This window comes from Sardina pilchardus, chromosome 18 (assembly GCF_963854185.1).
Source record: "Sardina pilchardus chromosome 18, fSarPil1.1, whole genome shotgun sequence".
Taxonomy (NCBI): domain Eukaryota; kingdom Metazoa; phylum Chordata; class Actinopteri; order Clupeiformes; family Clupeidae; genus Sardina; species Sardina pilchardus.
The window spans coordinates 11,204,847-11,217,346 of NC_085011.1; the positions used below are offsets into that span (position 1 = coordinate 11,204,847).

The 12,500-nt window shown below is 48.0% G+C and overlaps 1 protein-coding gene across 1 annotated transcript in view; it reads right to left on the reverse strand.

Moving 5' to 3' along the window:
- Nucleotides 1-12,500, reverse strand: part of LOC134064502 (echinoderm microtubule-associated protein-like 4) — a 56,916-nt gene that overhangs the window by 24,579 nt on the left and 19,837 nt on the right. The window contains 5 exon segments of the mRNA XM_062520433.1: nt 1,477-1,509; nt 2,414-2,439; nt 3,337-3,471; nt 7,685-7,873; nt 10,812-10,944. Of these exon segments, the coding sequence (XP_062376417.1) occupies nt 1,477-1,509; nt 2,414-2,439; nt 3,337-3,471; nt 7,685-7,873; nt 10,812-10,944 (516 nt within the window).

Sequence of the window (12,500 nt, forward strand, 5' to 3'; positions counted from 1 at the left end):
TTTGCGATGGCTGGCGTGGAGACTAAGTGCAGTCGTGTGGCCCTGAATCAGTTTGAGGTGCAGAATAGACATTCTGTGCTTGAATACCGTAGTCACAGGACTAACCAAAGGGCTACGCTCTCAATCAGCCACCTACAGCTGATGACTCAGCTTGGACACTTAGAGAGAGAGAGAGAGAGACAGTGAGAGAGAGAGAGAGAGGGAGAGAGAGAGAGAGAGAGAGAGAGAGAGAGAGAGAGAGAGAGAGAGAGAGAGAGAGAGAGAGAGAGAGAGAGAGAGAGAGAGAGAGAGCTATTGTGCAAGTGTTCTCTGAGCTCTGAGGGGACCAACGGCTGAAGCGTTGGTGTGTGTGTGTGTGTGTGTGTGTGTGTGATGAGCTTAACTCAGTTGGGAGGAGAGGACAAGGAAAAGCCAGTGTAATCCGTAATAGAGGAACAAATGACAAAAGTGAAAGAGCGGATGATACATGTTTGCTTTTAGACAGCGAACAGCACATGATGCACCTACAGTACTGTAGCACTGCGTGACTTTTGACTTTCGCTCTCCAAAACCAAAATTGCTTTTCCACCTGCAGCCATGTGAAGTCTCGAGGCATAATGCGATAACGATCTTAACTGTCATGTCACATGTGTCATCGTGCCAAGTCACCCACGGTTCTATTTTCATAACCATTGCTGTTATTGTTTGAAAATGCTTGAGAGACACCTTTGTTGTCAAGCTTCTAGAATGACTTCATTTTTGTAGGGCTTAGAACAAGTTCATTCCCTGACAACTGAAACTGTGTGGCAACTTCTTGTGGCTACTCCAGGCATTCCAGGCATAACCCTGCTACTTCTAAACGGCCATCTTCTGTTGGAATGGTTACTGTGTGTTTATGTGTGTGTGCCGCAGTGTAGGGAGGTCTGACTGAGATGTTTTAGTGTACTGTATGAACGACTATGTGACGGTTTGGTGCAGATTTGACTGAAGGGTGAGCGGGTCGTGTGCAGTGTAAGCAGATTAGGGGACGAGGAGGGAGGGGGTACAAGGGGAACCGTAGAGGAAGGAAGGAGAACATCTATACAAGAGCACGGGGGATATAGAGGAGGAAGAAACAGAGTGATGAGAGAAACATAGGCAGAGTGAGAGAGAGGGGGAGAGAGAGAGGGAGAGATAGAGGGAGAGAGAGAGAGTATAGCAGACACTAATAAAAGGGAAACGGAGCAGGAGGGGGCAGAGAGGATAAAAAGTGAGAGGAGAGAGACAGAGAGACAGAGAGAGAGAGAGAGATGCAGAGAGAGAGAGAGAGAGAGAGAGATGGTGAGGAAGCAGAGTCCATGCCAAAGCAGAGTGAGTGAGTGAGTGAGTGAGTGAGTGGGTGAGTGCTTGCATATGAGCTGCAGCAGCCCCGTGAGATCATCCCCCAGCCAGACCCAGTGCCCTGGGAGCGTGAGAGCGCGAGCGTGAACTTGGACCTGAGCGTGAGCCAGAACTTACCTAGGCTGTTTTTCTCTCGTGTGGACATTTTGGCTGGTCATGGGACAGAAACAACATCACTCAACAAACACGCACAAAAACACATATAAACACACATATGCATTCACATATACACAATACACATACACAGGGCCAACAACCACCAACACCACAACAACAACAACAGCATGTGTAGTGTGGTAAAGACACAGATGTGCTTGTAGGATGAGGAGGATAACAGGTGTTTTCTAGGAGAGAGACAGAAGGGGAGTGCAGTGGGGACTACGAGGAAACAGAACATCCAGAGTCGACTCGTGGGCATAACACAACACAAAACAACAGAACAGAACAGAACAGAACAGAACAGATAGAGGCTTAATGCTTTCAGCCTTCAGCTCCGCTACTCTGCTGGCATTTGAGCGGATAGAGCATTAACCTGATTACCTTTTAGACTCTCCTTTCAGGCTTAAAACCCCTTCAACTACCAGACTAAAGGATTTGAGACTGTGAGTGTGTGTCTGTGTCTGTGTGTGTGTGTGTGTGTGTGTGTGTGTGTGTGTGTGTGTGTGTGTGTGTTTGTACTAGTGTGTGCTTGTCTGCTTTCATGTGCATGTGTTTTCATGTATAAGGGTGCCGATAAGTGTGTGCATGACTTTATGTACAGTGTGTGTGTTCATGTGCCTTCTTCCAGATATAAGTGTGTGTATGTGTGTGCGTGTGTGTGCGTGTGTGTGTGTGTGTGTGTGTGTGTGTGTGTGTGTGTGTGTGTGTGTGTCCATGCACTTGTAATCTCATCAGTCAGGCTTCTGGCCCCTGTGGCTTCAGTGAATGATATCAGACAGTGGGGTGATATGAATAAAAGAAGTGTGTGCGTGTGTGCGTGTGTGTGTGTGTGTGTGTGTGTGTGTGTGTGTGTGTGTGATGTCTAGGCATACTGAGGGGTTAGGAGGATATTTACCTTGGCTTATCACTGGGTCTTTGTGTCTGCAGGAGAGGGAGGACAAAAACAGGATGTGGTCAAAGGGAGGGTCAACAGACAAGAGAGTTATTAAAATATTTAGAGTGTGTGTGTGTGTGTGTGTGTGTGTGTGTGTGTGTGTGTGTCTGTGTGTGTGTGTGTGTGTGTGTGTGTGTGTGTGTGTGTGTGTGTGTGTGTGTGTGTGTGTGTGTGTGAGAGAGAGAGTGTGTGTGTGTATGTGTGTGTGTGTGTGTGTGTGTGTGTGTGTGTGTGTGTGTGTGTTTCCATGCATGTTTATGTGTGTGTGTGTGTGTGTGTGTGTGTGTGTGTGTGGTGTGTGTGTGTGTGTGTGTGTGTGTGTGTGTGTGTTTGCAAGCATGTTTATGTGTGTGTGTGTGTGTAACTCCAATGTCTGCCATGAGTGAAAGGGAGAGAGAAGATGAGTAACAGTTATTAAAATATCTCATTTGCGTGTGTGACAGTGTGTGTGTGAGAGGCCGCTGTGCGTAATCCTGGTGTCTACTATGACGTTACAGAGGGAGAAATACAGCAAGCAGAAGCCAGTGGGCGAGGTGTGAGTGAGTGAGTGGGTGAGCGAGAGCACGCATGTGTGTGTGTGGTGTGTGTGTGTGTGTGTGTGTGTGTGTGTGTGTGTGTGTGTGTGTGTGTGTGTGTGTGGTGTGTGTGTGTGTGGTGTGTGTGTGTGGTGTGTGTGTGTATGTGGTGTGTGTGGTGTGTGTGGTGTGTGTGTGTGTGTGGTGTGTGTGGTGTGTGTGTGTTCATGTGTGTGTGTGGTGTGTGTGTTCATGTGTGTGTGTGGTGTGTGTGTGTGTGGTGTGTGTGGTGTGTGTGTATGTGTGGTGTGTGTGTGTGTGTGGTGTGTGTGGTGTGTGTGGGTGTGTGTGTGCGCGTGCACCACTTACTTCTCGGCGTTCTTCACCACCTTGGCGAGGAGTTTGGAGGTGGAGGCGGCTTTGACCAGCTTGTTCCTGCTGTCCTCTCCACTGTCCCACGTGCTGCTCTGAGAACGCTCCATGCCGCGCTTAGCACTGCTACCTCTGCTCCGCACACACACACACACACACACACACACACACATTAACATAAGAAGGAAGAGGAAGAGAGAAAAAAACAATCAAAATAAATGCTTTATAGCAGAGAGGTGAGTGCAGAAAGCAGCAAGGAGACACAGACAGAACACACTTCACTTCTAACACAGTGAGACGCCCAAGCTGCAGCACTGCAAACATGCAACTGACTGTGTACACAACTCCTGTTAAAATGCTACACGCCAGGTGCTGTTTGGCCTTATGGGATTAGAGGCGCTCTACTTGAAAATCAGTCTCAGAACGGATTTTCTTTCTTCTTCTAGTAAGTACTGCAGAAAGGGGCACCACCTCTGTGTGTACATTCAAAGGTAAGTGTGTGACACACTGCAAAGGCAAGAGAAACACACACACACACACACACATACATGTCTTTGTCATAGGAGTTAAAGAGTGAAGCACAATGCTTCACCAATGCTTCAAGCTCCAGACATGCATCAGCCAGGAAGTGAGAGAGAGAGAGAGAGAGCAGTCCCCTGTCAAAATGTTAGTATGCCTGGGCTTGGCTGACAAATCCAGGCCCAGGCTTGCAGTGAGGTAGGCCGAGAAAAACAGGAAGATCTTTGGCATCAATCCAAGACAGACGTATGAGAGCCAGAGAACAAGAGAACAAGAGCACAAGAACAGAGAGAGGAGAACACAGATGGAAGAAGAGAGGGAAGTGAGGGAGAAATAGAGAAGTGGATGAGAGAGAGAGAGAGAGAGAGAGAGAGAGAGAGAGAGAAAGCAGTCCTCATGCGAAGCTGTGAGAAGGGAGCGTTTAGTTGCTGCAAGAGAAGAGAGTCTCTTCCAGATCACTTCTGTTGAGCGATGATGAGCCTACGCAAAAAAACTCCAGAGAGAAAGAAAGAGAGAGGGAGAGAGAAAGAGAGAGAGAGAGGGACAGAGAGAGAAGGAGAGAAGGAGAGAAGGAAGAAAGCATCATGAGTTACTCTTGCGCAGAAGTGATCCAGTACTACTCTTGCCCTTTCAGACACACTCTGACATACACAAATCCATGAATCACACTTGCAGCGCAGGGCCCTAGCACATCCCCCTGGAAGACAGGATGTAGAGAGGGGGAAATGGGAGGAGAGCAGAGAGGGAAGGAGGGAGGAAGGGAGGAAGGGAGGGCAGGTAACCCCCCAGTGAACAACTCCGTTAGGGTCCAGGGCTGACATGCTATCCGTAGGTTACCCTCTACCTACAGGACACCCTCAGAGCAACCGGTCACAGAGGACCCTCACGTCTGCCGCCTGCCACCTCGGACACCTGAGCACAACACCGGTCAGCAGGCTGGAAGTGGTCAGCGCGTCCACAGCCAGGCGCTGAGTGGACAGGGTCAAATGGCCTCCTAGATACCGATGAGTACTGAACGGTTTGCTTGACGAGATATACTGTAGTGTTTAGACTGTAGCTGAGCTGAGCTGATCTATGGCTGGATCTACACCATGTATTTGGAAACCGGCTGCTTTCTTCCACAGAAAGTGGCACTGTGATACTGATCCGAGATCTGTCTGATCTATGAGAATTAGCTGCTTTCGTAAACTGAAACTGAGACCATCATCTGTTTCCTAATACTGACCTTGAATGTGACAAACAATGTGATAGGGAAACTTGAGAAAGAGGAAGAGAAGTATCAGTGATTACCGTAAAAGTACAAACAACTGATATTCTTCCTGATATTCCTGATATGCTATATCATCAACACGTTCTGCCAGCCTGTGCCCCCTGGACTTGAAAACAACTCTGGCGGTGCCAACTTCAACCCACACAGTTCCAGGTAGTCCTCAATAACTGGACAGTGGCCTGATGTCTGATTTCCGCTCATCCAATTGTTAGCAGATGATCTGGGCCCAGTCATTTCCTTTGGCACTGCTCAGAGACAGTAGAGTAATCAGGCTGGCTGTTCCCAGCTTAATGGGCACGGGAAGGATCTGCGTGTGTGTCTGTGTGTGTGTGTGTGTGTGTGTGTGTGTGTGTGTGTGTGGTGGGCTGGGGAGGGGGTAGCAGGAGCATGAGGGGTGAAACAAAGCTAATTGGTTTTCAGTGTCTTTGAATCTAATTGGAACTGATGGCTTCCGCAGCTAATATGGGAGGCTAATTGTGGCGGGCGGCAAGTTCTTCTGTGTGTGTGTGTGTGTGTGTGTGTGTGTGTGTGATGGGGCACGAGAATGCACGGTCATGGAGCTGAGGTATTCATACAGCCACAGCCTGACCTCATCAAAGTGTGCCTGTGTGTGTGTGTGCGTAAGCAGACTAGCATACTAGCATACCAGTGGGAGGGCTAGCACGCAGCCACGGCCGAGTGACCGTCAGACATCTGTTTCCCATCACTCCGCCAGAACCTCCTGGGCCGGCCGAACCTCAGTGACCTTGCAGTACGCTCCGACCCAAGCGGGCCTGGCGCTCTCCCCTCTGCAACACGCCACACCCCCCCCCCCCCCCCCACCTCACCTCCTCTCCCCTCCCCTCTCCTCACGTCACCTACTGTCCGTGCCTCTATCTGACCACAGTCATCCACTACAAGCTACAGCAGTTTCTGGATCGCACGAGGGAGCTGCCCCAGTGAAGTGTCCCAGAATACAAAAGCCTGGATGACCCAGGGGTGGAAAGTGAGAATTGCACTTTTCACTGGGTCTGCTGCTGGTTAGGTCTCTCCACATACACAGATTTCATTACAATACGAATGTCACGCAGAAATCTGCGCCGTGTGTGGCCGGTCAGCATCTGTATATGAAGCAGGATTTCACAGAATTGAGCAATTTTGGGCTCAGACCTGAGCTGTGTAATTCTAGAATCTTCCAGTCCAGCACAGATCTGACCCCGGACCAGCACGTGGCAGCTTCCTCGCTCCACCGCAGTTTGGAATTTCCATCACGGCAGATGCGGACTACATGCAAATTCATCTATTTTGACATCTAGAATGTTCTTAGATATCTTAGAAGGACTTCCTCCGTGCCTTCATCCGACCGAGTCAACCTAATCTGTCAGCATGCCAATGGATCTTCTGTCTGTGTATTCATTTGTGGTCTGCTTGTTTTGACGTGGTTGAATTATTAATGAGATTTACCAAAAAGGGTCACCATCATCTTTTATCAATACTGTAACCATCAGTCTATGTATTTCCAGCTATCCTTGCTGTCTCTCCAGGTCTGTGCATTCCCTGGAACCTTTTACTGTATAAAGCATCCGTCCTCCTGCCTGCATGTCTGTGTGCCAATCTCTCTGCCGTTTTGCTGTTTTTCCATGTTCATGTCTCCTCCTGTGTGTGTGTGTGTGTGTGTGTGTGTGTGTGTGTGTGTGTGTGTGTGTGTGTGTGTGTGTGTGTGTGTGTGTGGTGTGTGTGTGTGTGTGTGTGTGTGTGTGTGTGTGTGTGTGTGACCATGACGTGCCGTGGTGTGGGGCGCCGGGTTGCAGCCTGGGGAGCACTTGGACAGGCCTCTCAGCCGTGTGCTTGGTCACCGCACACCATCTCTGGAACAACACATGTCTTGTGTTTGCCTCCTCTACGGGCTAGTGTGTGCATGCACTCCCAATCGTGCATGAGTGTGTACATGTATGTGTGTGAATGTTTACGAATGTATGTGGGTGTGTGTGTATGTGTGTGTGTGTGTGTGTGTGTGTGTGTGTGTGTGTGTGTGCGTGTGTGCATGTGTGCATCTCCCTACATCATCCTTGTTGTTTTTCACTGATGTCGCAACCTCGAGCACTGGAGGCCCCGAGTCCTTTCCAGTACATATCATCTGCTTGGCCCAGTTTCCCCCTCTGAGATTCATTTGTGCGTGTTACTGTGAGCTTTTCCAATTTGCAAGGTCAGGGATGAAGTGACAAACAGCGGGAGGAGAGAAGGGGAGAGATAGAGATAGAGATAGAGAGAGAGAGAGAGAGAGAGAGAGAGAGAGAGAGAGAGAGAGAGAGAGAGAGAGAGAGAGAGAGGCGGGGGCAGGCGTGCACTCTTGTCAAAGCAGAACACACAAAGAGAAGGAGAGAGAGGGAGAGAGCTGAGAAAAACAGCCTCTGGATAAATCGAACCAAACAAGCAAAGATGTTAGCCTGTTAGCTTAGCTTAGCGTCGTGCCGTCCAAAGGCACAGCATGTCAGCCCTGGCCCCCAAACACTGCTCAGCTAGCACAGAGGAGGGGGAGAGGGCTGGAGGGGGGGGGGGGGGGGGAGCTGGAGGAACCTTTTGGCCGATGGGGGGCCCTTGCTCTCCGGCGTCTGCCTTTGGGGGGTCGGGGGGTGTGGGGACGGGGGGTGGCTGGAGGGGGTCTGGGGTCTGGCAGCGGCGACTTTATCGTTAGCCTGCTGCGGCTCCTCCTTCTCCTTGATGCCCTCCATGGCCGGCTTGTCCCCCCGTTTCCGCTCCGTACCGCTGCAAAAATAACCAAGGGTCACGTGAGGTGGACGACAGGTGAGGTGGACGACAGGTGAGTGGGTCAAGGGTCGACCTGGGAGTCGGAGGTGTTCACAGACAGAACACTCTAAAAGAGGACTGAAAAAATTTGCAGTAGGACAAATACAGTTGATACATAACAGCTTTTTGAGATATGGTGTATTATCAAAACAAAAAAAAAACACTCACACTAAACATATCAATGCAAATAGCCACATCCTTTGGTATTCAAAAAGATAAAGGCACTCCAGAAACATAAACAGAATAGACACTGATAAAAGCATGCACACACGCACACACACAGACACACACGCACGCACAACAGACCTTACACGGGCCTTTGTCCTGAAGTTACCTGAGGAAGTTCTTTGGTGATAGTTATACAAACAACAATAACAGCATTTGGAGACACCCTTTGACACAAATAGCCTAGCAGTGCCACAGACATGTGCATTGCTCTTAGAGCATCCACATCCATCATGTTTATAAAGAATGTCAGCAGGCTTCAGGACTGTTGGAAAAATAAACATTGCCCTCAGGAGCTTACAGACTGTGACAAGAGCTGTTGCATCACACAGCCAGGGAGACAATAACACACATATCTCCCTCGCGGTCCTGTGAGCATGGAAGATGCAGAGTTAACGTCTCACGATATAGCCATTCTCTCCACCCACCTGCACTAACAAACAAACTGGAGCGATCTCCTTGCCAGGTTCTATTCAAAATCAACAAGCTGTTTCCACGGTGAGCTACATGTAGCCTATGAGAGGAAGGTTATATAACGACACATAATGGTTCAAGAACGACTAGCAAACATAACAGGGAAGCCTTGTGTCAATATTGACCAGGAACAGAACGTTAGTTCTGTGTGTGTGTGTGTGTGTGTGTGTGTGTGTGTGTGTGTGTGTGTGTGTGTGTGTGTGTGTGTGTGTGTGTGTGTGTGTGTGTGTGTTTGCTTGTAACACTGTTTGGCATCTGCATAGTGCTTTGAAATTGTTTGTCTGTATTAGTGATGCTCCGATCGATCGGCCGCCGATCATGATCGGCCGATATTGGCTAAAAATGGCTTGATCGGTGAAGCTCAAAAGCGCCGATCAAAAAAGCCGATCATGTGACCTAAATTACTTGCGTGACATTTTTCCACCTGCAGGCGCGGCGCACAGGCACACTGCAGCCTAGAGTAGAGAGGAGCTTGCAGTGGCAAACATGAGTAGGCTAAAGGTTCAGTGTAAAATTAACCATTTGCAATGTAGGCCTATGTCGTGCTGAAATCCCTCGAGGTGGAAGCCACCAAAGACGTTTTAACACCACTGACGGACAACTGAATATGTCGGGTATGAGAAACTAAACCAGCCAACTTCCCCATCCTTCAATCAGCCGACTGTAGGCCTACTAACGATAGGGATGATAAGAGATGGAAAGGCATCACGTTCAGAATTAATTTGCCTCCACGAACAACCTCTATTCGTTGTGGAGGATAAAGCCCTCCTTATACAGTAGTTACGATTTTGCAAATATCTGTAGCCTAAAAGATTTTTGAAAGACAGTCAGACTCTCACATCTAAAGACAAATCATAGAGTTTAAGTCACAAACTAGTCACAGACTATGCAGACATGCGATAATATCAGACATGTTTGATATTGTTGTAACGGCAGAATTAGAAAAAGACTCCGACTGGCTTACAACCGCTAATTGACACCTTACATTAAACGAGTACACGGGAGCGCGCCGCGCCATGATTTCTGTCCCGACTTTGGATATTTATTCGCCGACTGTGAAAACATGGCAATATCGCGCAATGTAAGTCGGCCCTAACCTGCCTTGATCTACGATATTACCCCGTAGGCATGAAATACTAATGTGTATCTCCCCGCATTACCAAACAGTGTAGACTACATTGACAAGCTGAAGAATAGGCATATTAGCTTCCCAAGCGCAGACGCTTGTCCAATGTCCCTGCTAGCTTAACAGCGCACTTTATTGACTCAAACTGGTGGCATTTAACGGCATGTTTCAGTCATGGGGGATTCCAAGAGAAAAAAGACTTGCAATTTATTGCTTACAGTAGCTTACATTATTTCTTTTTTTGGGATTTGGAACAGAGAAAAAGCCATAGTTTTGCGCTTTGTGGCAGTAGGTTTTGGTGTAACACGTTTTTCATTTAATGTAGTCAGTCTATTTAGAGGCTATACTTTTCAAGTAGCCTAGGCAATGTAATTGCCCATCCCATTTAGGTGATCTGTGTGTTGGTCTGCCTGACCCCCTCCTTGTGTGAAATAATTTTATGTCTCGCTGCATATTTGGAAAAGATGGCCAAAGTTATTTCATTTTCTAAATACAAATCGATAAATGGTGGTTCTTCAACATCTTGACTTGCCTATAGGCCTACTGTCTTTTATGCCACTTACATTAATTCATAGTTAGTTTAATTCCTACAAATGATGCAAACTCTGCTAGACTATTGTTAAAAGACTCTCATTCCCCTGCCATTCTGTGATCGGCAGTGATCGGCAATCGGCCGATCATGATTTTGATGATCGGTAATCGGTGATCGGCCCCAAAAATGCTGATCGGAGCATCTCTAGTCTGTATTGTGTTTGTATGAAGTGGGTGAGATATTTGATATGTACATATTTCTGAATGTGTTTGTGTGTGTGAATGTGCTTGCATGTATGTGCGTGTGTGCTTGTGAATGTGCATGTATGTATGTACTGTATATGTATGCGTGTGTGTGTGTGTGTGGGGGGGGGTGTGTATGTGTGTGTGCCTGTGAATGTGCATGTATGTATGTATATGTATGCGTGTGTGTGTGTGTGTGTGTGTGTGTGTGTGTGTGTGTGTGTGTGTGTGTGCGTGTGTGTGTGCGTGTGTGTGTGTGTGTATTCTCCTGCGTACTCTCCTGTGTGTGTCCCCTACCTCTTGGCTGCCGAGGAGAGCGTCTCCTTGCGGGCGATGGAGACGGTGGTGGTGTCGCGGTGCGTCTTGCGTCCGCTGGAGCCTCCGTTGGCGATGCAGGACATGGAGTAGGCCTCGCGCAGCGGGTTCTGACCTGCAGGGGGCGACAGAGAGATAGGCCCAATTAAGACATGGCTGTGATCACATAAGAAGCAAACGTATTCATCATCACTAATGGAATCACAGTTATTTTCACTATAAACAATAATCCTTTGGCTCCTCCCACTATCCATCTACATCATCATCACCATGACCATTTTCATGACATCAGCATGACATCACTAATGACAGTGTCATCAACAGTGTCACGATGACCACTCTGTCCACACGCAAAAGCGCTACTCTTCCCTGACAGCAGACACTGAAAATGCCGCTCACTCCAAATGCATGCAGAACTAATTCATAAGCTAACATCTCAATTACATCAACACCCTTGAGTGGCTAAACTTTACATGCACAAGCAACAATGTATGTGTCTTTTATTATTGTAGATAACTGCACAGAGACGTCATGTGGTTGCTTTACTCCAATCCTGTGGCTACAGAATATTGTTGATATCATAAGACCGTAATTAGGGAGAAGAAATACAAGATACAAGGGGGGGGGGGGGGGGGTGAGTGTGTGTGTGTGAGTGTGTGTGTGTGTGTGTGTGTGTGTGTGTGTGTGTGTGTGTGTGTGTGTGTGTGTGTGTGTGTGTGTGTGTGTGTGTGTGTGTGAGTGTGTGTGTGAGTGTGTGTGTGTGTTACAGCTTTCTGGCGCATCCTCTGACATTTAACTGGGATCAACAACACAAGAGCGTTGGCAGTGATATCTAAAACTTGGATCGTTTTGATCATTTGGTCTCATCAGGGTTTTTTTTTTGGATCTCTGAGCTTTGACCCTGAGGTGCATTCAAATTCTTTGAGCGGAGACCAACGTTTGAGGCAAACACGTTTTCTTTAAGTTGTTCAATTTGAACGTACAAGTAAAAATGGCAAATTGTTAAATGTCAATGGCAAGCCTCCCATTCATGTAAATTCACAGGGAGTTACCTCTTCAAACCATTTGGGAAAGTTTGGGAATGTTTGTGAACGTTTGCCAAACATTTACGGCAATATCTAAGCAAATTGCTTGCTAATGACCACAAAAACTTGCTTTAGCAAATGTGCCAATGTGAATGCACCTCCACAAGGACCAAAAGAGGAGGCACCAGCATAACGACTTTGAGAAGAGATTAATATGATTGGCAGCAGAGGGTGTGGTGAGAAAAGGCTGAGGGACCGAGCACAAAGGACTGTCTGGGGTATGTCCCCATTTAACCCAGCTCCTCACTCTCAGCAGCCCCTCACACACACACACAGGACCACAGGCAGGCATGCTCTCTCTCACACACACACACACACACACACACACACACACACACACACACACAGGCTCTCTCTCTCTCTCTCTCTTTCGCTCACATACACACACACACACACACACACACACACACACACACACACACACACACACACACGATGACACTGGCACAAGCACACACCACCACAACACCAGCTAATTGGATCAGGGTTTAAGAGATTAAATCAGTCCTGTCTGACAGAGACAAAGAAAGAGACAGAGCAGAGCAGAGCAGAGCAGAGGGAGGGAGGGGAGAGAGAGACAGAGAGC